The sequence below is a fragment of the Leucoraja erinacea genome, chromosome 3, assembly GCF_028641065.1.
Source record: "Leucoraja erinacea ecotype New England chromosome 3, Leri_hhj_1, whole genome shotgun sequence".
Lineage (NCBI taxonomy): Eukaryota > Metazoa > Chordata > Chondrichthyes > Rajiformes > Rajidae > Leucoraja > Leucoraja erinaceus.
This window is the reverse complement of record NC_073379.1, coordinates 105,286,913-105,310,109: the sequence shown is the minus strand read 5'-3', so window position 1 is coordinate 105,310,109 and position 23,197 is coordinate 105,286,913. Positions and strand designations below refer to the sequence as shown.

General features: G+C 46.3%; 1 protein-coding gene across 1 annotated transcript in view; it reads left to right on the top strand.

The window, feature by feature from the left end:
• The window catches only part of LOC129695907 (adhesion G-protein coupled receptor V1-like), a 491,758-nt gene that overhangs the window by 313,223 nt on the left and 155,338 nt on the right, over window positions 1-23,197 (top strand). Inside the window, exons 81-82 of the mRNA XM_055633356.1 lie at window positions 3,818-3,957; window positions 11,201-11,361. Of these exons, the coding sequence (XP_055489331.1) occupies window positions 3,818-3,957; window positions 11,201-11,361 (301 nt within the window). The remainder of the gene's footprint in view (window positions 1-3,817; window positions 3,958-11,200; window positions 11,362-23,197) is intronic.

Here is a 23,197-nt window from a genome sequence, read left to right as displayed (position 1 = left end):
ATTGTCCCGTGTACCAATTAAGGTTTCGATTCATAGATCGTTAAACATAAACAAATTGATGATTTAAATTTAGGTTAAGCAACAAGAATAATAGGAGAAGTGGCATAAAATGGAGAAAGGAATCAGCAGTCTATTTTATAGTCTGCTCAGTATTTCCCATTGCCAAATAAATTGATTCATGCAACTTTGTGTCTACTTTGAAAATGATGTGTTCTTTGTGACATAAATATATACAGGTGCACAACCTTTTATCCGAAAGCCTTGGGACCAGACACTTGTCGGATTTCGGACATTTTCGGATTTCCGAATGGAAGATTTTTAGCGTAGATTAGGTAGGTAGCGCGGGCGGCTTGAAAAGTCTGGAGCGGCTGCCTCCTCCCCGGAGACCGGGGAATCATTGTAAATCATTGCATAAATGTTAGTCAGTCAGTTTGGAGGGATTTTATGTGGTGGGGTGGGGTGAAGGGGGAAACTTTAATTCTTAGTCCCCTACCTGGTCGGCGACTCCCAACAACGCGGAGCTGGGGGCTCCGTCCGGCCGCGGGCGGCGCCGGTTGGAGCTTCGACCCCGGCAACTCTGCCCCTGGCTGCGAGGCGCTCCAAATCCAGCGCCGCCCGCGGCCGGACGCCCACAGCCCCAGCTCCACGAATGTTGGGAGTCGGCGATCACAGCGCTCCGGAGTTTACCGCACGGCGACCCGGTAAGGCATTGCCCGCTCCCCGCTGGTATCCCAGCGCTGCGACGCCGCTGACTCCCAACATTCGCGGAGCTGGGGCTGCGGGCGTCCGGCCACGGGCAGCGGTGGATTTGGAGCGCCGCGCAGCCAGGGGTAGAGTTGCCGGGGTCGGAGCTACAACCGGCGCCGCCCGCGGCCGGACGCCCGCAGCCCCAGCTGGGAGTTGGCGGCCACAGCGCTGCGGAGCTTACTGCACGGCGACCCGGTAAGGCATTGACCGCTCCCCGCCTCTCCGATCAGGTAGGGGACTAAGAATTAAAGTTTACCCCTTCACCCCCTCTCCCCTCCCCCTTCACATAAAAGCCCTCCAAACTAACTGACTAACATTTAAGCAATGATTTACAGATGTTTAAGTGTCTCCCCGGTCTCCGGGGAGGAGGCAGCCGCTACAGTAATACAGACCTGGGTTGACCGTGGGTCGTTTCGGGTCAAGTTTGGCGCCAAACGCGAGCTTTGGTGTGCAGACGACATCCTGGAAAAAATGGCCGGTTTTCGGAGTTTTTCGGTTTCCGGAACTTCGGATAAAAGGTTGTGCACCTGTACTTCTAATTTACTTGACATTTTTTTTGCAATGGATCAGTAAATTTCCACTTGTTTGCTGGGCTGAATTGCTAGGCTAATCAGAGGAAAACACTCTTGCCATAGAGGGAGTACAGAGAAGGTTCACCAGACTGATTCCTGGGATGGCAGGACTTTCATATGAAGAAAGACTGGATAGACTCGGCTTGTACTCGCTAGAATTTAGAAGATTGAGGGGGGATCTTATAGAAACTTACAAAATTTTTAAGGGGTTGGACAGGTTAGATGCAGGAAGATTGTTCCCGATGTTGGGGAAGTCCAGAACAAGGGGTCACAGTTTAAGGCTAAGGGGGAAGTCTTTTAGGACCGAGATGAGAAAATCATTTTTTCACACAGAGAGTGGTGAATCTCTGGAATTCTCTGCCACAGAAGATAGTTGAGGCCTGTTCATTGGCTATATTTAAGAAGGAGTTAGATGTGGCCCTTGTGGGTAAAGGTATCAGGGGTTATGGAGAGAAGGCAGGTACGGGATACTGTTGGATGATCAGCCATGATCATATTGAATGGTAGTGCAGGCTCGAAGGGCCGAATGGCCTACTCCTGCACCTATTTTCTATGTTTCTATGCAAGTATAAAAAGCTCTATGTGATATTAGTCTTTCATTGCCAGTGCTAGGCATTAGCTGACATTGAAGTAATTATCAAGATTTTTTGAATGACTGCTGCTGGCTGTTGTTTTTGTGCCACTTAGAGCTGGCAACTAAAGATTTGTTTTCCCCTCTGGACGAGCGTGTACCTTAATTGATAATTGGCAAGTGAAATTGTGGTGGCACAATGATACAAATGCTTAGAGATACAGCGTGAAGACAGGCCCTTCAGCTCACCGTGGCGACTAACGGTCACCTGTACACTAGTTATCACAGTTCAGCATCCTTCACCCTATGGGGAATTTACAGAAGCCAATTAACTTACAAATCTGCACGGTTTAGGAATGCGGGAGGAAACTGGAGCACCCGGAGAAAACCCACACGGTCTTGCTGAGAACGCACAAAGTCGGCACAGTCAGCACCCACAGTTAGGATCAAACCCAAGTCTGTGGAGCTGGAGTTCCCTCAAGGTGGAATCTCATGTAGATAGGGTGGTAAAGAAAGCTTTTGGTGTGCTGGCCTTTATAAATCAGAGCATTGAGTATAGAAGTTGGGATGTAATGTTAAAATTGTACAAAGCATTGGTGAGGCCAATTCTGGAGTATGGTGTACAATTTTGGTCGCCCAATTATAGGAAGGATGTCAACAAAATAGAGAGAGTACAGAGGAGATTTACTAGAATGTTGCCTGGGTTTCAACAACCAAGTTACAGAGATAGGTTGAATAAGTTAGGGCTTTATTCTTTGGAGCGCAGAAGGTTAAGGGGGGACTTGATAGAGGTCTTTAAAATGATGAGAGGGATAGACAGAGTTGACGTGGAAAAGCTTTTCCCACTGAGAGGAGGGAAGATTCAAACAAGCAGACATGAGTTGAGAATTAAGGGACAGAAGTTTAGGGGTAACCTGAGGGGGAACCTCTTTACTCAGAGTGGTAGCTGTGTGGAATGAGCTTCCAGTGGAAGTGGTGGAGGCAGGTTCGATTTTATCATTTAAAAATAAATTGGATAGTTATATGGACGGGAAAGGAATGGAGGGTTATGGTCTGAGCGCAGGTAGATGGGACTAGGGGAGAATACGTGTTCGGCACGGACTACAAGGGTCGAGATGGCCTGTTTCCGTGCTGTAATTGTTATATGGTTATATATGGTTATGCGCCAACTCTACCGTTGTGCCACTGTCCTTGACCATTACACGCCCATTCGTCATTAACACTTTTGTTATAAACTGTAGCTGATCGTAGTCTTTAAATTTATTGTTGTTCACAGATTTAGAACTTAAATATTTGATTCCAAATTATAAAATGGTTAGCCCTACAAAGATGGTGCTTGGTAATACCAGTATCTCCCTGCTCCTGCACCCCTATTCAAGCCTGACCTCTGACCTTGTCTGTGTGCAGTTTGTATCCCTGTGACCATATGGGCTTTCCAGTTTCTTCACATGGGTTGGTAGGTTTATTGGCTCTTTGTAAATTTCCCATAGCTTACAGTAAGTGGGCGTTTGGAAAATTAGGAATAATTAATTAGCATGCAAGAATAAATGGTTTATATGGAAATGTAGGTGAATTGCTTTGATAAGTGTGCCATGAAAGATGGATTAGACTTGAAGGCCAAACAGCCACCTTTTATCTTGAGAGAAAAAACACAAAGGATTTCAATGAACCTCGAACAAGATTTTGTGGCTGTTTTGAATGATTGGTTTATTTTAGCTAATAACAATGAAAGAATTTTAAATATATGGATCAGCTAATGTTAGTTTCAATTAAAAATTGATTTAGAATTACTGTGAGGTGAATAATTTGATTTTGACTTTAAAATGTATCTTAAAGTAATTTTTTAAAAAGGAAATTGTAACCATTTAATATTTAATGGATGCGGTTTGTATTACACGATATCTCACCAACTTCTGCTGCTTCCTAGATATTTTCAGCAAGCCTAAAGGATCGTGATCCACAACCTCTTGCAGACAACAACACAATAACCTATCGTATTCACAGTCCTGAAAGCCGCATTGTTCCTCAAACATCCGCATGCCTCCTATGGAACAAGGAAACCAAGAGGTGGGAATTTTTTATAACAAAATACTTGTATTGTATTGTATTCAAATTTATTGTCATTGTCTCAATTTGAGACAACGAAATAAATTTCAATTACAGGCAGTATCATTAAAAAAAAATCACCAAAAAATAAATAAATAAATAAATAATAAAACATTAAAAATAAAATTGAAATTGAATTAAAAAAATCACAAACACAGAAAGTCCACGACACAACATAACATAAATGGCACCAAGGTGAGGAAGGCACCATAGTCCAGCCAGCCTCCCCTCCGTGTTCATCCGTGGTCGGGGCCTTCCGAGCACCCGCAGTCACCGCCCCGGGTGGCCCGATGTTCAGGCCCTCACGCCGGGCTGGTGGAACGCCGACGCCGAACCCCGACGGTGAACATCCTCCTCCTCAGCGGCCCGGACCTTCTGATCAGCCGCCTCCCGCTGCCGGAGTCTGCAGCTCCTGAGTCCACAGGCCGAGCCGGGCAGAGTCGCAGGACCCCGCGTTGTAGTCAGCGCTGCCCGCGTTGGGAGCTCCGCAAACCGCAGCTCCAGGATGTTGGTGCAGCAGGTCCAGCACTCCGGGCTCCAGACGGCGACCCCCGGTAAGGCATCGCCAGCCCCGCGATGTTCCAGCGCTGTCCCGCCGCTGCTGGAGCTCCGGTCGATCCCGGCAGGAAAGGCCGCGCCAATCCAGGTAGGTAGGCCACTGTGGGGGGAGGGGGGGGGGGGGGGGCGAGGACGCGACTCGAATAATAGTCGCGTCCTCACCAGGAAGCGGCTGAAGGACGGTATCCCCCGCACCGTGCCCTCTTCCCCCACATAAAAACACCAAAAAAGCACAAAAAAACACAAAGATACCGGGCTGTAGGTGGAGGCTGCTGGCACCAGCGCCACCGGAAGTACAACATAAGTTACTATTTGTTAACAACTCAAGGACTACTGCCTCACTTCATTTGAACTCCCAGAAGGAACAGAGGAGGATGTAGAATGATCCATATGGTCTTGCATCCTAAAGACACCATCATGGGCCTGTCCCACTTGCCGATATTTTCGGTGACTGCCAGCGTCATTGACTGACATATCAGGGTCGCCAAAAGATTTTGAACATTTCAAAATCCAGCGGCGACAAAAAAAAATGTTGCGACACTTGAGGAAACACCGTGCGTGAATACGTCATCACGCCGCGTCACGCCGCGACTTTTTCGGTGACCGGATACGTCAGTCAATGATGCTGGCAGTCGTCGAAAAAAAAACACCTAGTGGGACAGGCCCCTAAATTGCAAATGTTGGAATCTTGAGCAATAAACAGCATTGTTGGAGGAACTCAGCAGGCCCGGCAGCACCTGTAGAGGGAATGGACAGACAATGGTTTGGGTCGGGGCATTTCTTCAATCTGATGTTGTAGAGGGGAGAAAGCTGTAACAGGAAGTTGAGGGTGGGGCAAAGGTTAGCAAGTGATAGGTGGAGTAATGCTTGGCAAGTGACCGGTGGATGCATGTGTGGGCTGATAATTGGCAGATGATTGGAGCAAGTGACAAGGGGAGAGGTAAAAAAAGGGAGACAAAAGGGTGACAAATAAGGAAAGAAGAGCAAGAGTAAAATGTAAAGCCAGAGGGAGGGATATGGGTGGAATGGGATGGGAGAGAGTGGTGATCAAAAAGAAATATGGGATTCGGAGATGGGGTGGGGTTGCCAACTTTGCTGGGTCTTGTGGCTCTTGTGGCTCTGTGGGGTGCCGCAGTTGTGGCTTTTTCTAACACCAACTCTAACCTCCCCAAGCCCTCATTCCTGCACCTCATAGTGTACTCCATCTCGTCTGTGACCCCTCATCCCATTTTTTTAAATAAATACATAAGGGGGGAAAGGTTAACTAGAGAGAGAGTGGGACCTCTCAGGAATCAAAGTGGTCACCTCTGTGTGGAGCCACAGGAGATGGGCAATGTTCTCAATGATATTTCTCCTCTCCTCTGTATTTACCGAGGAGAAAGACAGTAGGACGGAGGAACTTGGAAGTGTCAATGGAAGTGTCTTGAGAGCAGTCAGTATTACCGTTGAAGAAGTACTTTATATCGTGTATGAAGGTTGACATATCTCCAGGGCCTGATCAGAAATATCCGAGAACATTGTGGGAAACCAGAGAGGAAATTGCAGGAGCCCTGGTTGAAATTTACGAGTCGTCCTTAAATACAGACGAGGTACCGGAAGAATGGAGCGTGGCAAATGTTGTACCTCTTTTCAAGAAGGGCTGCAGGAACAATGCTGGGAACTATAGGCCGGTGAGCTTAACATCTGCAGTTGGAATGTTACAAGAAAGTATTCTGAGGTTATACAGGCATTTGGATGGGCAAGGGCTGATTAGGGATAGTCAACATGGTTTTGTACGTGGGAGGTCGTGTCTCACAAATCTGATTGATTTTTTTGAAGACGTGACCAAAAAGGTCTATGAAGGCAAACCTGTAGATGTTGTGTACATGGACTTCAGCAAAGCCCATGTACAAGGTTCCACATGGTAGGCTGCTCTGTAAGGTTAGGTCGCATGAGATCCAAGGAGAGATAGCAAAATGGATAGCAAATTGGCTCCATGGAAGGAAGCAGAGGGTGACGGTGGAGGGTTCCTTCTTGGACTGGAGGCCTGTGACTAGTGGTGTGCCTCAGGGTTCGGCGCTGGGCCCGTTACTGTTTGTCATCTACATCAATGATTTGGATGAGAACACACAGGGCAAGATTAGAAAATTTGCTGATGATACAAAAGTGAGTGGTTTTGCAGATAGTGAAGATGGTTGTAAGATTGCAGCAGGATCTGGATCGATTGGCCAGGTGGGCGGAGGAATGGTTGATGGAATTTAATACACAGAAGTATGAGGGGTTGTATTTTGGGACGTCGAACAAGGCAGGACATACACACTAAATGGTAGGCCTCTGGGTAGTGGTTTAGAGCAGAGGGATCTAGGAGTACAGGTGCATGGTTCCTTGAAGGTCGAGTCGCAGGTCGATAAGGCGGTCAAAAAGGTATTTAGCACTTTGGCCGTCATCAGTCAGAGTATTGAGTATGGAATTTGGGAGGTCATGTTGGTATTGCTATAATAATAAATAAAAATTGCTATATTTAAGAGGGAGTTAGATGTGGCCCTTGTGGCTAAGGGGATCAGGGGGTATGGAGAGAAGGCAGGTACGGGATACTGAGTTGGATGATCAGCCATGATCAAGAGTCAAGAGTTAATTTAATTGTCATTTGGACCCCTGGAGGTCCAAACGAAATGCCGTTTCTGCAGCCATACTTTACACACAAATAGACCCCAGACACAACATAATTACATTTTACATAAACATCCATCACATAGCTGTGATGGAAGGCCAAAAAAACTTATCTCTCCACTGCACTCTCCCCCCCCCGATGTCAGAGTCAAAGTCAAAGCCCCCGGCTGGCGATGGCGATTGTCCCGCGGCCATTAAAGCCACGCCGGGTGGTGCGAGGTCGCACACCGGGTCTTGGTGTTGGAGCCCCCGGTGTGCGCTCGCAAAATCCCGCGGCCATTCCAGCCGCGCGGGGCAATGGTGTTAGGCCCCGCTCCAGGAGCTCTTCAACCCCGCAACACGGGCGGGAGAATTCACCGTTGCAGGAGCCCCGAAAAGCGGTCTCCCTCCAGGGATCCGCGGGCTCCCGGTGCCGCCGTCCGCAGACCCGCAGTAGCAGCCTTCGCATCAGCAGCAGCAGCGGCATCGGCATCGCAGCAGCAGCAGCAGCAGCAGCAGCGCTCCTCCACCGCTCCACCCGCTCCGGTCTCGGCCAGCTCCGCGACGGCAACGGTGAATCGGCACCAGAGTCCCCGGCTTCTTCCCGTTGGAGGCTGCTCCTCGTTGCGGCCTCAACGACACCTGAGACCCGACGAGAAAAGGTCGGGTCTCCAGTGCAGGGAGAGATTCAAAAGTTTCCCCCCCCCTCCCACCCCCCACCCCATCCCCCCACACACACACCCCAACATAAAATAACAAAAACTACATAAAAACACAGACAAAAAATAATAAAAAACGCGGACAGGCTGCAGAGGCCGCTGCTGGCCAGAGCCGCGCCGCCTACCGGATATTCATATTGAATGGCGGTGCAGGCTCGAAGGGCCGAATGGCCTACTCCTGCACCTAATTTCTATGTTTCTATGTTTCTATGTTGTAGTTTTATAAGACGTTGGTGAGACCGCATTTAGAATATTGTGTTCATTTTTTGGGCACCATGTTATAAGAAAGATATTGTCAAGCTTGTAAAGGTTCGGAAAAGATTAATGAGGATGTTGCCAGGACTAGAGGGTGTGAGCTATAGGGAGAGGCTGTATAGGCTGGGTCTCTATTCCATGGAGCACAGGAGGATGAGGGGGGATCTTATAGAGGTGTACAAAATCATGTGAGGAATAGATCGGGTAGATGCACAGAGTCTCTTGCCCAGAGTAGGGGAATCAAGGACCAGAGGACAGATTAAAGGTGAAGGGGAAAAGAGTGGTGGGTGTGGAATAAGCTGCCAGAGGAGGTAGTTGAGGCTGGGATTATCCCATTGTTTAAGAAACAGTTAGACAAGTATATGGATAGGACGGGTTTGGAGGGATATGGACCAAGTGCAGGCAAGTGGGATGTGTAGCTGAGACATTGTTGGCCGGTGTGGCCAATTTGGGCTGAAGGGCCTGTTTCCACATTGTATCACTCTATAACTATGATTCATCCCTTCCACAGTATCTGGTCTGAGTCCCCCTCATCCCTCCACAGTATTGCCTCCAAGCACCCGACCTCCTTCTGTCCACCACAGACCTTCTGTCTCACCTCAGCCCATACCCTGCTGTGTTTCCACCCTCTCCCTGGCCCACCCCTCTCTAATACTGAACGATCTAATATAACTACTACTTGCTAACAGAATCAAGGGATATGGGGTGAAAGCAGGAACAGGAAACTCATTGTGGATGATAGGCCATGATCATATTGAATGGAATTACCATCACAACACTTACGTAGCCATTACATTTTAAACGAGATGTGCCAGTTTTCTCAGATCATGGAAAATTGGGCATCTGTAGGAATGTGGGAGTTGCCAGATCCATTGCAAGAATGTTATTTTCAGGAGGAATATTTCACTGCCCCTTAAGCAAACTTCAAGCAAGTCTTCCACCTGCCATGTTTGCTTTGGTTCAATGGTTTATTTATTGTGTACCAGATACAGTGGAATATATTTTTTCCCCCCACAGCCCAGCAAGACTATCCCCGTACACAACTGCAATCCCCCAGTTAGTACAAGAACAGCCCACTGAGTCCATATGCAAGAGTTGCCATTTTACAGTCCCAGCTGCAGCGGGCCACAAAGTCCATTGCAGCTGTTGTCCTGTGAACCAATGTCTCTCCCCATGTCTGGTCCTCTTCAGTCCTTGTTCTCCGGGGGGGGAGGGGGGCGGGGGGCTCCAGCAGGGGGGGGGGGGGGGGGGGGGGGGGGGGGGGGGGGGGGGGGTTCCGCAGTCGAACTGTAGGACCCAAAGTCCCTTACTGGGTCCTTTGTTCAGCATCTGCCACATCTCCTCCATCTCTTCTCTGATACTGGGGCAGTGACCCAGGCCTGTAATCGAGAATGGCCTGTTATCGTCCCAGGCTTGTTATCGTCCCAGGCCTGTTCTCGAGCATGATTGCGGCCATCGGGTATGCAACCTTGTGCTGCGCAGTAAGTCGGGAGGCTTTGAAGTGTCTCTGGTCTTTTTTCCTGTTTGGGTACTATCCACATCAATTCTTATTGCTGCCTTTGCCACTTGCTAGCCAGCTCAAATCAAGTTCTAAACAAATATTTGAACGAAGCCCTGACTTTAGGCTGCAGGTTATCAAAAAATGTATCCACTCCCATGGCAATCTATAGATTGCTCAGATTTCAAATGGGAACATTAACATTAACACAATGTAATTGAAATTGCAATCAACTTCTTAGCCAACTATGTAAAACATCCAAGGAATTTGATTTGTCATACCAAAAAAGCAACAAGACACACAACTACATAGAAATTAACATAAACATCCACCACTGCGCACAGTGATGGAAGGCAATAACATAATACCTTCTTCCCTCCTTTTCTCCCGCGGTCGGGGCAGTCAAACCATCCGCAGTTGCGGCAATTGAATATCCCGTAGCCGCGATTGGGGCTACTGCGGTTGGAGCTCCTGAAGTCGAACCCTAACCAAGGGATCGCAAGCTCCATGATGTTAAGTCCGCAGGATACGGTTGCATCTCCATCGAGGAAAGAGATTAAAACAAGTTTCCCCAAACATAATACAAAATGAAAAATACACTAAAACATCCATTTAACAACAGACTAAAATCAACAAAAGAAGAAAAGGACAAGACAGACTGTTGGCGAGGCTGCCATCATATGGCGCCACCTGGTGGAGGCTCTTAAAGTGGAACTGCAAATGTTTTTATTATCTGAGATGATCAGTTGGCAGTAACTTTCACATTTTAGTAATGCAGCTTGGCTGAATGTTTCTCCACACAAATAAGTCAACATTGCAGTAAGAAATCAAATTCATTTTTTAAGGGAAATATAAGCTCTGCTTGCGTCAGAGACTGCTGCACAAAAATAGACCTTAACTGTCAATTTGCTTGACATAATACCTACATTCCTTCTTGTACCTAACCATAGACCTTATCCTGGAAACCAATCTCCCCTGAACGTTAATAAACAGTCTCAAGGCACCTGTTTGTTACTCACAGCTCAAGTTCCAAACTTTATATGAAGCTGTCTGCTTAACGTCCTTGCTGTTTGAAGTAAATCTGGATTCCAGGAAGTAAAGTAAAGTATCCTTTATTGTCATTACGACATTTCAGTCTGAACGAAATTGTATACCTTGCAGTCATAACATAGAATAAAATAACACAACACACACTTAACACAGTTTAATATCCACCACAGTGAGCTAACCAGACACCTCCTCACTGTGATGGAAGGCTAAAGTCTTAAAGTCCTTGTCTCTTTCTTTCCTCCTTGTTCTCCCTCTGCGTTGAGGCGATCCAGGCTTCTGATGTTGGGACCCCGCCGGTGGATGATGCATTTCATGATCATACAGAACGATGCATTTGAGTATTTTAGTTGTTTAGACACAAAGACGGCTGGGGTATAAAATGATTGTCAGCGTTGTCACATTGCATGCAAGAGACACCTCTGGGGAACAACTAGCATTTGACTTCTTTTCAATTCAGTCTAACATTTGATATGTTTACCTCTTTTGTTTTAAATAGTTGGTCGTCAAGTAACCTGTTCTGTCGAGTGGTTTTTGAAGCAAATAACTTTGTGGAATGTGCCTGTTCACACATGTCCACCTACACTGCCACTGCCCTAACAGATGAACTTTCCTTCGACAATGAAGCCTTCTTCTCAGCTGCATTTATTTGCATTTCAGGTATGTGGAAAATGAAAAAATCCTTTAGGAAAGCACGTGATCCTCATACGTAATCCTAAAATTACAGATGATTGGACTATGATCATTACAATTACATGAGGGTGAAAAACTATAGTGTCTAAATCTGAATCATCCACTTCCTTATTGGTTGGATTGGTGCAGGTGTTACAGTTTGACATGGTTTAAATGCTGAATATTTCCTGTAGTACCCAATATTTGTTGAGAGAAAGTGTAAGATAACGTTGTTGTCATGTCTCAATCATCAAGAGAAGTACGCTGGAACAAAACATTTTGGATGCTACAAATTTGAAGAAAAAAGCATAAGAATCTGGAAATATTTTGTTGGTTAGGCAGCATTGGGCGGTGCAGTGATGCATCAGTAGAGCTGCTGCCTCACAGCACCAGAGGCCCTGGATCGATCCTGACTATGGGTGCTGTCTGTGTAAAGTTTGCATGTTCTCCCTGTGACCGTGTGGGTTTGCTCTAGTTGCTTCAGTTTCCTCCCACATTCCAAACATGTGTAGGTTTGTAGGTTAAATGGTTTCTGTAAATTGTGTAGGATGTAAATTGCCCCTAGTGTGTAGGATGCAGGGTGATCTTATAGAAACGTACAACATTCTTAAGGGGTTGGACAGGCTAGATGCAGGAAGATTGTTCCCGATGTTGGGGAAGTCCAGGACAAGGGGTCACAGTTTAAGGATAAAGGGGAAATCTTTTAGGACCGAGATGAGAAAAACATTTTTTTTTTACACAGAGAGCGGTGAATCTCTGGAATTTTCTGCCACAGAAGGTAGTTGAGGCCATTTCATTGGCTATATTTAAGGGAATTAGATGTGGCCCTTGTGGCTAAAGGGATCAGGGGGTATGGAGAGAAGGCAGGTACTGAGTTGGATGATCAGCCATGATCATATTGAATGGCGGCGCAGGCTCAAAGGGCCGAATGGCCTACTCCTGCACCTATTTCCATGTTTCTATGTTTCTATGATGCAAGAGTGGAATAACATAGAATTAGAACTAGTGTATGGGTGATCAACAATCAGCGTGAACTCGGTGGGCGGAAGGGCCTGTTTCCATGCAGTATCTTTAAACTGAAATCTGTGGAGAGAGAAACAAAAGTTTAAAGTTTGTTGATGACCTTTCAGCATAACTGGGAAAAGTTAAACTGGCTTCAGTTTGCAGAGAGTTGGAGCAATGATGTGAGGGTGGTGGTGGAGAACTAGTAGGGACGGATTATACAGGGGGGAAAGGAGAAGTAGTAAATGGTAAAAGATCTGGAGGAGTGGGGATAATTGGTGAATTAAGTATAATAAATAATTTCTCCAGTTCGACAATACAATACAATTCAATACAATATTTATTCATTGTCATTTGAACCTCAAATGAGGCTCAAATGAAACTCTGTTTCGACAGCCATACAAACAAAACAATTTCTACAAGACACACAAACAATTCAATTCACACAAACATCTTTGTTGGGCCACAGTGTTTCCCGGATATGAGCAATGGCCGCAGGATGCATTGAATAGGCACCCTGCTGTTTGGCGTGCCAAAGTTCGTCGGCACGTTCAGCCAGCCAGGGGAGGGGGTGGGGGGGTGGGGGATTGTCAGCAAAATCCTCACCCGCGAGGAGATGGCGGATGTCCTCGGGCATCTGCTCCAGAAACACGTGCTCAAAAAGGAAACCGGGCTGGCGGCTGATCTGACGGCTTGCTATCACCGAGACCACCCATGTTCGGAATCCTCGCAGCCCGCTCCCGCTTGCTGTGCCCGAAAGTACGCAATAGGAGCGCCTTCAGGCCGTCATACTCGCCAGCAGCCGGCGGCTGGCGAAGAAAATGAACGAGACGACTGGCCGTGTCCTGATTCAAGGCTCCGACCTCTCTAGAATTTAGAAGATTGAGAGGGGATCTTATAGAAACTTACAAAATTCTTAAGGGGTTGGACAGGCTAGATGCAGGAAGATTGTTCCCGATGTTAGGGAAGTCCAGGACAAGGGGTCACAGCTTAAGGATAAAGGGGAAATCCTTTAAAACCGAGATGAGAAGAACTTTTTTTCACGCAGAGAGTGTTGAATCTCTGGAACTCTCACCCACAGAGGGTAGTTGAGGCCAGTTAATTGGCTATATTTAAGAGGGAGTTAGATGTGGCCCTTGTGGCTAAGGGGATCAGGGGGTATGGAGAGAAGGCAGGTACGGGATACTGAGTTGGATGATCAGCCATGATCATATTGAATGGCGGTTCAGGCTCGAAGGGCCGAATGGCCTACTCCTGCACCTAATTTCTATGTTTCTATGTTTCTATGACCAAGTAATAATATTTTGTGTCGTCAGCAGTAATGTGCCGAATATTAAATGGAGCCTCGGACGGCTAAAACCGTGCATGTGGCTGCAACGTCCAAAACACGGGCTATTTAACCGCAACCATGTTCTGCTGAGCCGGAGGGCCTGTGACTGTATCGGGCGGGCTGTTAGCTGCTTCCATTGTGTGATGCAAAACCACAGTTTGGAAAATGTTAAGGTCACCAACAAAGTGCAATAAAGTGAGCCACACATTGTGAACTCAAGGACAAGATTTATTAAACAAAAAAGAATTCCAAAACAATAGCAGTGTTGCAGTGCCCAGAGTAACTGCGTGTCGCTGCAGCAGGGCACTCCCTCGACTTCCTTTCTAACCCCCGCCCCTCAGGCACATGCCTCTTACCAAATGATGAACGAGGGTTCGGTTAACCAATGGCCCGACCACCAGATGGCGCCACAACACTGTAAATTTCCCCCAGTATGTAAAGAATGGTATGTAAAGAAATGGATTGAATGTGTGTTTAGATTTTTGATCACACATATACATTGAGTGTGCCAAGGTGCCTGTTTTCATCTGAATCTCTATGATTCGCATCAGTAGCAGTGGTTAGAGTTGGCAGGGATCATAGAAACATAGAAACATAGAAAATAGGCGCAGGAGTAGGCCATTTGGCCCTTCGAGCCTGCACCGCCATTCAATATGATCATGGCTTATCATCCAACTCAGTATCCTGTACCTGCCTTCTCTCCATACCCCCTGATCCCTTTTGCCACAAGGGCCACATCTAACTCCCTCTTAAATATAGCCAATGAACTGGCCTCAACTACCTTCTGTGGCAGAGAGTTCCAGAGATTCACCACTCTCTGTGTGAAAAATGTTTTTCTCATCTCGGTCCTAAAGGATTTCCCTCTTATCCTTAAACTGTGACCACCTTGTCCTGGACTTCCCCAACATCGGGAACAATCTTCCTGCATCTAGCCTGTCCAACCCCTTAAGAATTTTGTAAGTTATTATAAGATCCCCCCTCAAGTTGTACAGAGAATGTCTTATGTTAACATAATTTTGGGAACCTGGAAAAAGGTACCACTGTATTGTACTTCTTAAAAAAAAAAAAAAAAATCCCCCCTTATCTTCTAAATTCTAGCGAGTACAAGCCGAGTCTATCCAGTCTTTCTTCATATGAAAGTCCTGACATCTAAGAGCGGAACTCGCTATCAAAACATGGAGGGGACCGGGGGTGCCCGTGAGGCTTCGGAGGCTCAATCCAGCGCTAAATGCAGCTGAAGTCTGCCTGTCTCACCGGGTTAACCTACAGCCCTGTCTGGACTGACGGGATACCAGCGCTGCTTCTCCGCACTGGCCATATTTACTGCAAGTCCAGGCAGTGTTCAACTGGCTTTAGCGCTGTTTCTAAACTCTGGCGGTGGGCCTGGGGTCACAGCTCGCGTCTGACTCCCGACCTCTCTAGCCACCCGTGGGGGGAGGGGGGGGGGAACTCGGGACAGCGCTGGAGACCCGGCCGGGATCGATCCTGCCTGTGGATGAGGCGCAGGTCTGTGCCACATCTCCCTCCTCCAATTACCGCACTCTCTCCTCAGTCCCGCCCCCCCACTCCTCCCTCCTCCAAATCATCGCGCCCAGTCGATCATCAGTCCCGCCCCCCCCGCGCACTCCTCCAATCATCGCGCCCCTCGATCATCAGTCCCCCGCCCCCCCCACTCCTCCAATCATCGCACCCTCGATCATCAGTCCCCCCCCCCCCCCCCCCCCCACTCCTCCCTCCTCCAATCATCGCGCCCTCGAATATCAGTCCCACCCCCCCCCCACTCCTCCCCTCCTCCAATCATCGCGCCCTCGATCATCAGTCCCGCCCCCCCCACTCCCTCCCTCCTCCAATCATCGCGCCATTGATCATCAGTCCCACACCCCCCCCCACTCCTCCCTCCTCCAATCATCGCGCCCTCGATCATCAGTCCCACCCCCACTGTCTCGCGAAAACCGGAGATTTTAAAATACGCATCACTGAAACCCTGGGGGGGATGTCCCGCACCTCTCAAAACATGGCCCCTCTGGCCCCCCCCGGATTTTCCGCCCTGCTGACATCCCAGGAATCAGTCTGGTGAACCGTCTCTGCACTCCCTCTATGGCAATAATGTCTTTCCTCACATTTGGAGACCAAAACTATACACAATACTCCAGGTGTGGTCTCACCAAGACCCTGTACAACTCAGTAGAACCTCCCTGCTCCTATACCCAAATCCTTTTGCTATGAATGCTAACATACCATTCGTTTTCTTCACTGCCTGCTGCACCTGCATGCCTACTTTCAATGACTGGTGTACCATGACACCTAGGTCTCGTTGCATCTCCCCTTTTCCTACTCGGCCACCATTTAGATAATAGTCTACTTTCCTGTTTTTGCCACCAAAGTGGATAACCTCACATTTATCCACATTATACTGCATCTGCCATGCATTTGCCCCCACTCACCCAGCCTATCCAAGTCACCTTGCAGTCTCCTAGCATCCTCCTCACAGCTAACACTGCCCCCCAGCTTAGTGTCATCCGAAAAACTTGGAGATGTTGCATTCAATTCCCTCGTCCAAATCATTAATTTATATTGTAAATAGCTGGGGTCCCAGTACGGAGCCTTGGGGTACCCCACTAGTCACTCCCTGCCATTCTGAAAAGGACCCGTTTACTCCTACTCTTTGCTTCCTGTTTGCTAGCCAGTTCTCTATCCACATCATGCCACTACATCCTCGAAAAATTCTATCAGATTCGTCAGACATGATTTGCCTTTTGTAAATCCATGCTGACTTTGTCCAATGATTTCACCAATTTCCAAATGTGCTGCTATCCCATCTTTAATAACTGGCTCTAGCAGTTTCCCCACTACCGATCTTAGACTAACTGGTCTGTAATTCCCCGTTTTCTCTCTCCCTCCCTTTTTAAAAAAAGTGGGGTTACATTAGCTACCCTCCAATCCTCAGGAACTACTCCAGAATCTAAAGAGTTTTGAAAAATGATCACTAATGCATCCACTATTTCTGGAGCTACTTCCTTAAGTACTCTGGCATGCAGCCTATCGAGCCCTGGGGATTTATCGGCCTTTAATCCATTCAATTTACCTAACACCACTTCCTGGCTAACCTGGATTTCACTCAGTTCCTCCATCTCATTTGACCCACGGTCCACTGCCATTTCCGGCTGATTGGAGAGGAAGATGGTTGCCCAAAATGGTACTGAATCAGTACGTGCTTTAAAAGGAACTGGCCTGAATTGTTTTTTATTTGCAGCCAAACTCCTGCTCATGTCCAGTGGATCTCCTTCATCATGCAATGGGAACCTGCTTTTTGCATCAGTGGCCTGCAGGTGGTGCAGGCCTTCTATGCACCATTGGAAAAGTACAGGGGTACCTTGTTTTGTCCAGGACCCCACTTAGCGTAGCTGGGGAATTACATGTGTGAGATTGTCAAGGGCATGACAGTCTTAAAACATGATTGTAAAATTGTTTGTGAATTTACAAGTTTTCAACAGCTTTTTAACTGTCAGTTAACAGCAGAACTGGTGCTATAAAATCTAATTCCTAGGCTGCTGTTTACACGATTCCAACAATTTCTCCCATCTACTTGCTGTTTGTAACCATGAGGTTGACTGGAAAAGCGCTTGCTATACTATATACAATACCATGCTCTCAATGTTCCATTGCTATCATAGTTATCAACTAAAATGGACCACTAGAAGGCTGAGGACATGTGGCATGCCCCATATAACTCTCACCAACTTCTAGAGATGTACCATACAAAGCATTTCATCAGGATGCATTACAGCTTGGTTTGGAAACAACTCCATCAAAAACCACACAAGAAATTGCAGCGCATTGTGGACGTAGCCCAGACCATCAACACATACCAACGTCCCTGGTATTGACTCAATTTGCTGGCTGCAAGGCCGGCAACATAGTCAAGGATGAGTTGCGCCCTGGTCCAGCCTGCCACAGAGGGCAGTGGAGGCCAAATCACTGGATGGATTTAAGAGAGAGTTAGATAGAGCTGTGGGGGCTAGTGAAATCAAGGAATATAGGGAGAAGGCAGGCACGGGTTATTGATTGGGGACGATCAGCCATGATCACAATGAATGGTGGTGCTGGCTGGAAGGGCCGAATGGCCTCCTCCTGCACCTGTTTTCTATGTTTCTATGGACCCTCCCTCTTCTCCCCCTCTTCCATCAGGCAAAAAGGTACCGAAGTGTGAAAATGCACAACTCCAGATTCAGGGACAGTTTCTTCCCAGCTGTTATCAGGCAACTGAATCATCCTACCACAACCAGAGAGCAGTGCTGAACTACTATCTACCTCATTAGTGACTGTCAGATTATCCTTGATCGGACTATGCTGGCATTGCCTTACACTAAACGTTATTCCCCTATCATATATCTATACACTGTAAATGACTCGATTGTAATCATGTTTTGTCTTTCTGCTGACTGATTAGCATGCAACAAAAGCTTTTCACTGTAAATCTACTCAATAAACTAAACGGAACTATGCATCACATAACCTTGTGTCACCAAAGGAAGGACAGCCAATTTAGTTAATCATTTTGGAAACAGCACACATTTATACTGTGACCACCGCTGTGCTTTCATAATAGCTCAACTCCACCAATGTTTGTGTCGTTTGTAAACTTGCTAACCAACCCCATCCAATTCATCTATGTCACAAGCAGCAGAGTGCACACCATTGATCCCTGCGGAACACCACTGGTTACTTCCCTGGGCAGCCCCCATCATTGCCAAGTTCATTATCCCCATCAACCAGCTAGAATAACACCTTTCTTTTACTACTTTTGGTCATCCGCTGCTGAAAGAGTCATCCATGCCTTCATCTCCTCCCGACTGGACTATTGCAACTCACTTCTCCTTGGCATCAGCTCCAACTACATCAACTGACTCCAACTGGTCCATAACGCAGCCGCCCGACTCATCACCCACACCAAATCCTGGCATCACATCACTCCAGTCCTCAAACAACTTCACTGGCTTTCCATCTCCCACCGGATCACCTACAAAATCCTGGTCCTCACCTACAAAGCCCTCCACCATCTGGCCCCCCATATCTCACTGACCTCCTCTCCCCCTACCAACCCTCACGGTCCCTCAGATCCACATCAGCCGGTCTCCTCTCCATCCACAAGTCCAACCTCCGCAGTTTAGGGGACAGAGCCTTCTCCAGGGCAGCTCCCAGGCTCTGGAACTCCCTCCCCCCAACTGATCTGCAATTCTGTGTCCCTCACCATCTTCCAGTCCTGCCTCAAGACCCATCTCTTCACCTCTGCCTATCATAGAAACATAGAAACATAGAAATTAGGTGCAGGAGTAGGCCATTCGGCCCTTCGAGCCTGCACTGCCATTCAATATGATCATGGCTGATCATCCAACTCAGTATCCCCCGTACCTGCCTTCTCTCCATACCCCCTGATCCCCTTAGCCACAAGGGCCACATCTAACTCCCTCTTAAATATAGCCAATGAACTGGCCTCAACTACCTTCTGTGGCAGAGAGTTCCAGAGATTCACCACTCTCTGGGACTATCCTTAGCCTCACGTCCCCCTCCCTTTTCATCTGTGCATTAATTGCCTTATTATTGTGTTTTGTATTGAATTCTGTCTTTACTTTGTGTACTAGTCATGTCTCTACTATTTATTTAATTCCCCTTACATGTTTTTCCTCTACCTGCTAAATTTTTGTAAGGTGTCCTTGAGACTCTTGAAAGGCGCCCATAAATAAAATTTATTATTATTATTATCCACAGATAAGCCAGTTCTGAATCCAAACCAGCAAATTACCATGGACACTAAGCATCTTAGTCTTCTGGATTAGCCTACCATGTAGACAACATCCACTGTCCTAGCCTCGTCAATCACCACCTTTGCATGACCTGCTCTGAACAAAGCCATGCCGATTGTCTGTAATTGGCCCATTTTCTTCCAAATGCAAGTAAATTGTGCCACTAAAAATCCTCTCCAATAGCCTTCATATCACGGCTGTGAGGCTCACCGGCCTATAGTTTCCTATGTTATCCATATTTCTCCAAAACAAAGGGAATTTATTATTTTTATTGTTGTTTTCTGCTTTCTCTAATCATTTGGGGATTTTAAATATACATCCTCCAGCTTCTGACTGACTACCAATTGCAACTTCTAGTTCTAGCAACTTATTTTCTCCAAAAAACTTGTCATATTGAGGAACATCATAAAATCTTAGCTTGTTTTCTTTTATGTGAAATAAACTCAGTTTCTCTTGTATAAGTAGACCATTCATCATTGTTCCATATCAGTGGGGGTTCTTTTCTGCATGTACTTCATGACCCACGTGTAATGGAATCTTCAATTGACCCAGCCATATCCAATCCTGTTATTTCACCTCTGAATATTTTGAAACTATGAATGCTCAACTCTTAATCTCACACACATTTATAGCTCTGATAATATTTCTTCTCTTCCAAACACATTTATGCCTTTAACATATAAAATTATAAAAGGACTGGACAAGCTAGATGCAGGAAAAATGTTCCCAATGTTGGGCGAGTCCAGAACCAGGCTCACACAGTCTTAGAATAAAGGGGAGGTCATTTAAGACTGAGATGAGAAAAACAAATTCACCCAGAGAGCTGTGAATTTATGGAATTCCCTGCCACAGAGGGCAGTGGAGGCCAAGTCACTGGATGGATTTAAGAGAGAGTTAGATAGAGCTCTAGGGGCTAGTGGAGTCGAGGGATATGGGGAGAAGGCAGGCACAGGTTATTGATAGGGGATGATCAGCCATGATCACAATGAATGGTGGTGCTGGCTCGAAGGGCAGAATGGCCTCTTCCTGCACCTATTTTCTAAGTTTCTATGCTTTATTCAGGACATTTCTCACATTTACATACAGAGAATTGGTGATATATCTGCAAATAAAATCACCGGGTAATTTTTAGAAAATCTTCCAAGCATTATATAATATTAGTTGATCTCTCTCATGGGATGTTACCTAAGATTTATATGGGTTGGGCTTTTAACTTTTTGTGTATTTTAATGAAGGGTGGTTTTAATCATGATAAGATTCAGAATTGACTCCTTGCTCCCCTCAACTTTTTCCCCATATCTCAAACCTTTCTATATTCCTGTACTACTCTGGACGATTTAAACCAGAGAGGCAATGGGGTTGGAACAGAGTAACAAGTCAGAAATTGGAAGGATGGTGGAAAACTACAGGTTAGGCAAGTCTCAAAGGAAGGACAGGCAGGGAGAGGTGAAGGGATATGATGAAGCTAATGGGCTGGTGTGTTTATTTCAAGACATATTGGGATCTGTACATCTGTACTGTACACTGTGTGGGATAGTACATCTGTACTGTACACTGACAATGACAATTAAAATTGAATCTGAATCTGAATAAATGCAAATGAACAGAGCTTGGGTCAGTGCTTGGGACTATGATGTTGTGGCTATTGCAGAAACATGACTGTGAGAGGGACATGTACAGCCGCTGAATGTTCCATGGTTTTGATGTTACAGCTGTGATAGAGAGAGGGAAAAGAGGTGGAAGAGTTGCACTATTAATCAGAGAGACTGCCAAGGCGGCACTCAGAGGACATATTGGAGGGTTTGTCCACTGTGGCAATATGAGGAGAGCTGAAAAATAAGAAAGGTGCAAGCACTCTAATGGGATTGTGCTTTTGCCACCATTAGCAAGGGGTGGAGGGGGGGGGGGATTGAGGAACAAATATATAGAGAGATTACTGAAAGATATCAAAGCAACGGAATCTTCTCAGTGGGTGACTTTAACTTCCTCAAAGTTGACTTGTACTTGCTCAATGACAAAGGCTTAGACGTGGCAGAATTTGTTAAGTGAATCTAAGAGAGTTTCTTGAAACCGTATGTTGTTAGTACAACTCAAAGAGAACATATTGGACCTAGTTATGGGAAATGTGTCTGGCCCGGTGATTGGTATTTCAGTGGAAGAGCATTTTAGGGATAGTTGTTCCAACTCCAGGAGTTTTAAGATTGTTTTAGAATAGGGACAAATCTGGACCTTGTGAGAAGGTGCTACATTGGAGTAAGGCAAATTACAGTTATTAGGCAGGAGCTCAGGCGGGAGAATCTGAGAGCAATTATTATTGGATAAACTGAAGATAGACTCAAAAAGCTGGAGTAACTCAGTGTGTCAGGCAGCATCTTTGGAGAAAAGAAATAGGTTTTCGGGACCGTTCCCAAGAAGTCATCTATTCCTTTTCTTCAGAGATGCTGCCTGACCTGCTGAGTTGCTCCAGCTTCTAGTGTATATCTTTGGTTTAAACCAGCATCTGTAGTTGCTTCCGACACATATTATTGGGTAAATCTACATCTGACATGCAAGAGTAATTTAAAGACCAGTTGATCAAAGTTCAGGATATCCATGTAAGGAGGAGGGATAAGGATGTCAAAGTGAGGAAACCTTGGATGACCAAGAGGTCTTAAATTTGGTCAAGAAGAAAAATAAAGCATGGGCAAGGTTTAAGAAAAAAACATTTAAAGGTACACTAACAACATTTAAAAGACAGGTACATGAATAGGAAAGGTTGAGAGGAGTATGGAGCCAATGCAGGCAAGTGCGACTGGCTTAGATAGGGCATCTTGGTCAGTATGGACAAGTTGGACTGAAGGGCCTGCTTCCATGCTGTATGACTCTAAATCAGTCAGGACCTTAGTGAATCTTAAAGAAAGGCGGCGAGGACTTAAAGGGTCAATTAGAAGGGTCAAAAGAAGACTCAAAGTGGCTTTCACACGCTGGATTAAAGAAAATCCCATGATATCTTAATTACATTAAAAACAAGGGGATAACAAGGGAGAAGGTCGGATTGCTCAAGGATAAAGGAGAAAACTCATACCTGGATGTGGTTAAGGTACTAACTGAATACTTTGTATCTGGTTCACGAAGGAGAAGGACATGGAAGATGGTGAGATCAGAGATTGGTGAATACCAATATGCAAGAGCAGCTTGAGATTAAGAAGGAGGAGGTGTTACGAGTCTTGAGAGCATTAAGATAGATGAATCCCAATAGCCTGGCCGGTTCTATCCCAGGATATTGAGTGAGGCAAGAGAGGAGATTGCAGGAGCCTTGACAAAGACCTTTGTGTCTTCACTAGCCTCAGCGAGGTCCTGGATGACTGGAGAGTAGCTGATATTGTTATTGTTATCAGGGAAGGTGAGAGAATCCAGGCTGGTGAGCTTCGTATCTGAGGCAGGGAAGCTATTGGAGAGGGCTCTTCAGAATAGGAATTACTCCCCATTTCGAAGAAGATGGATTAATTAGAGTCAGTCAGCATGCCTTTGTAAGTAGCAAGGCATTGATTGAGTTTTTTGAGGAGGTGACAAAGGTGATCGATGATGGTAGGGTCGTAGATGCTGTCCACATGGGATTTAGTAAGACATGTTATAAAGCCCATCTAGGTAGGCTGATCCAGAAGATTAAACTGCATGGGATTAACAGTGACTTGGTTGTATGGATTAT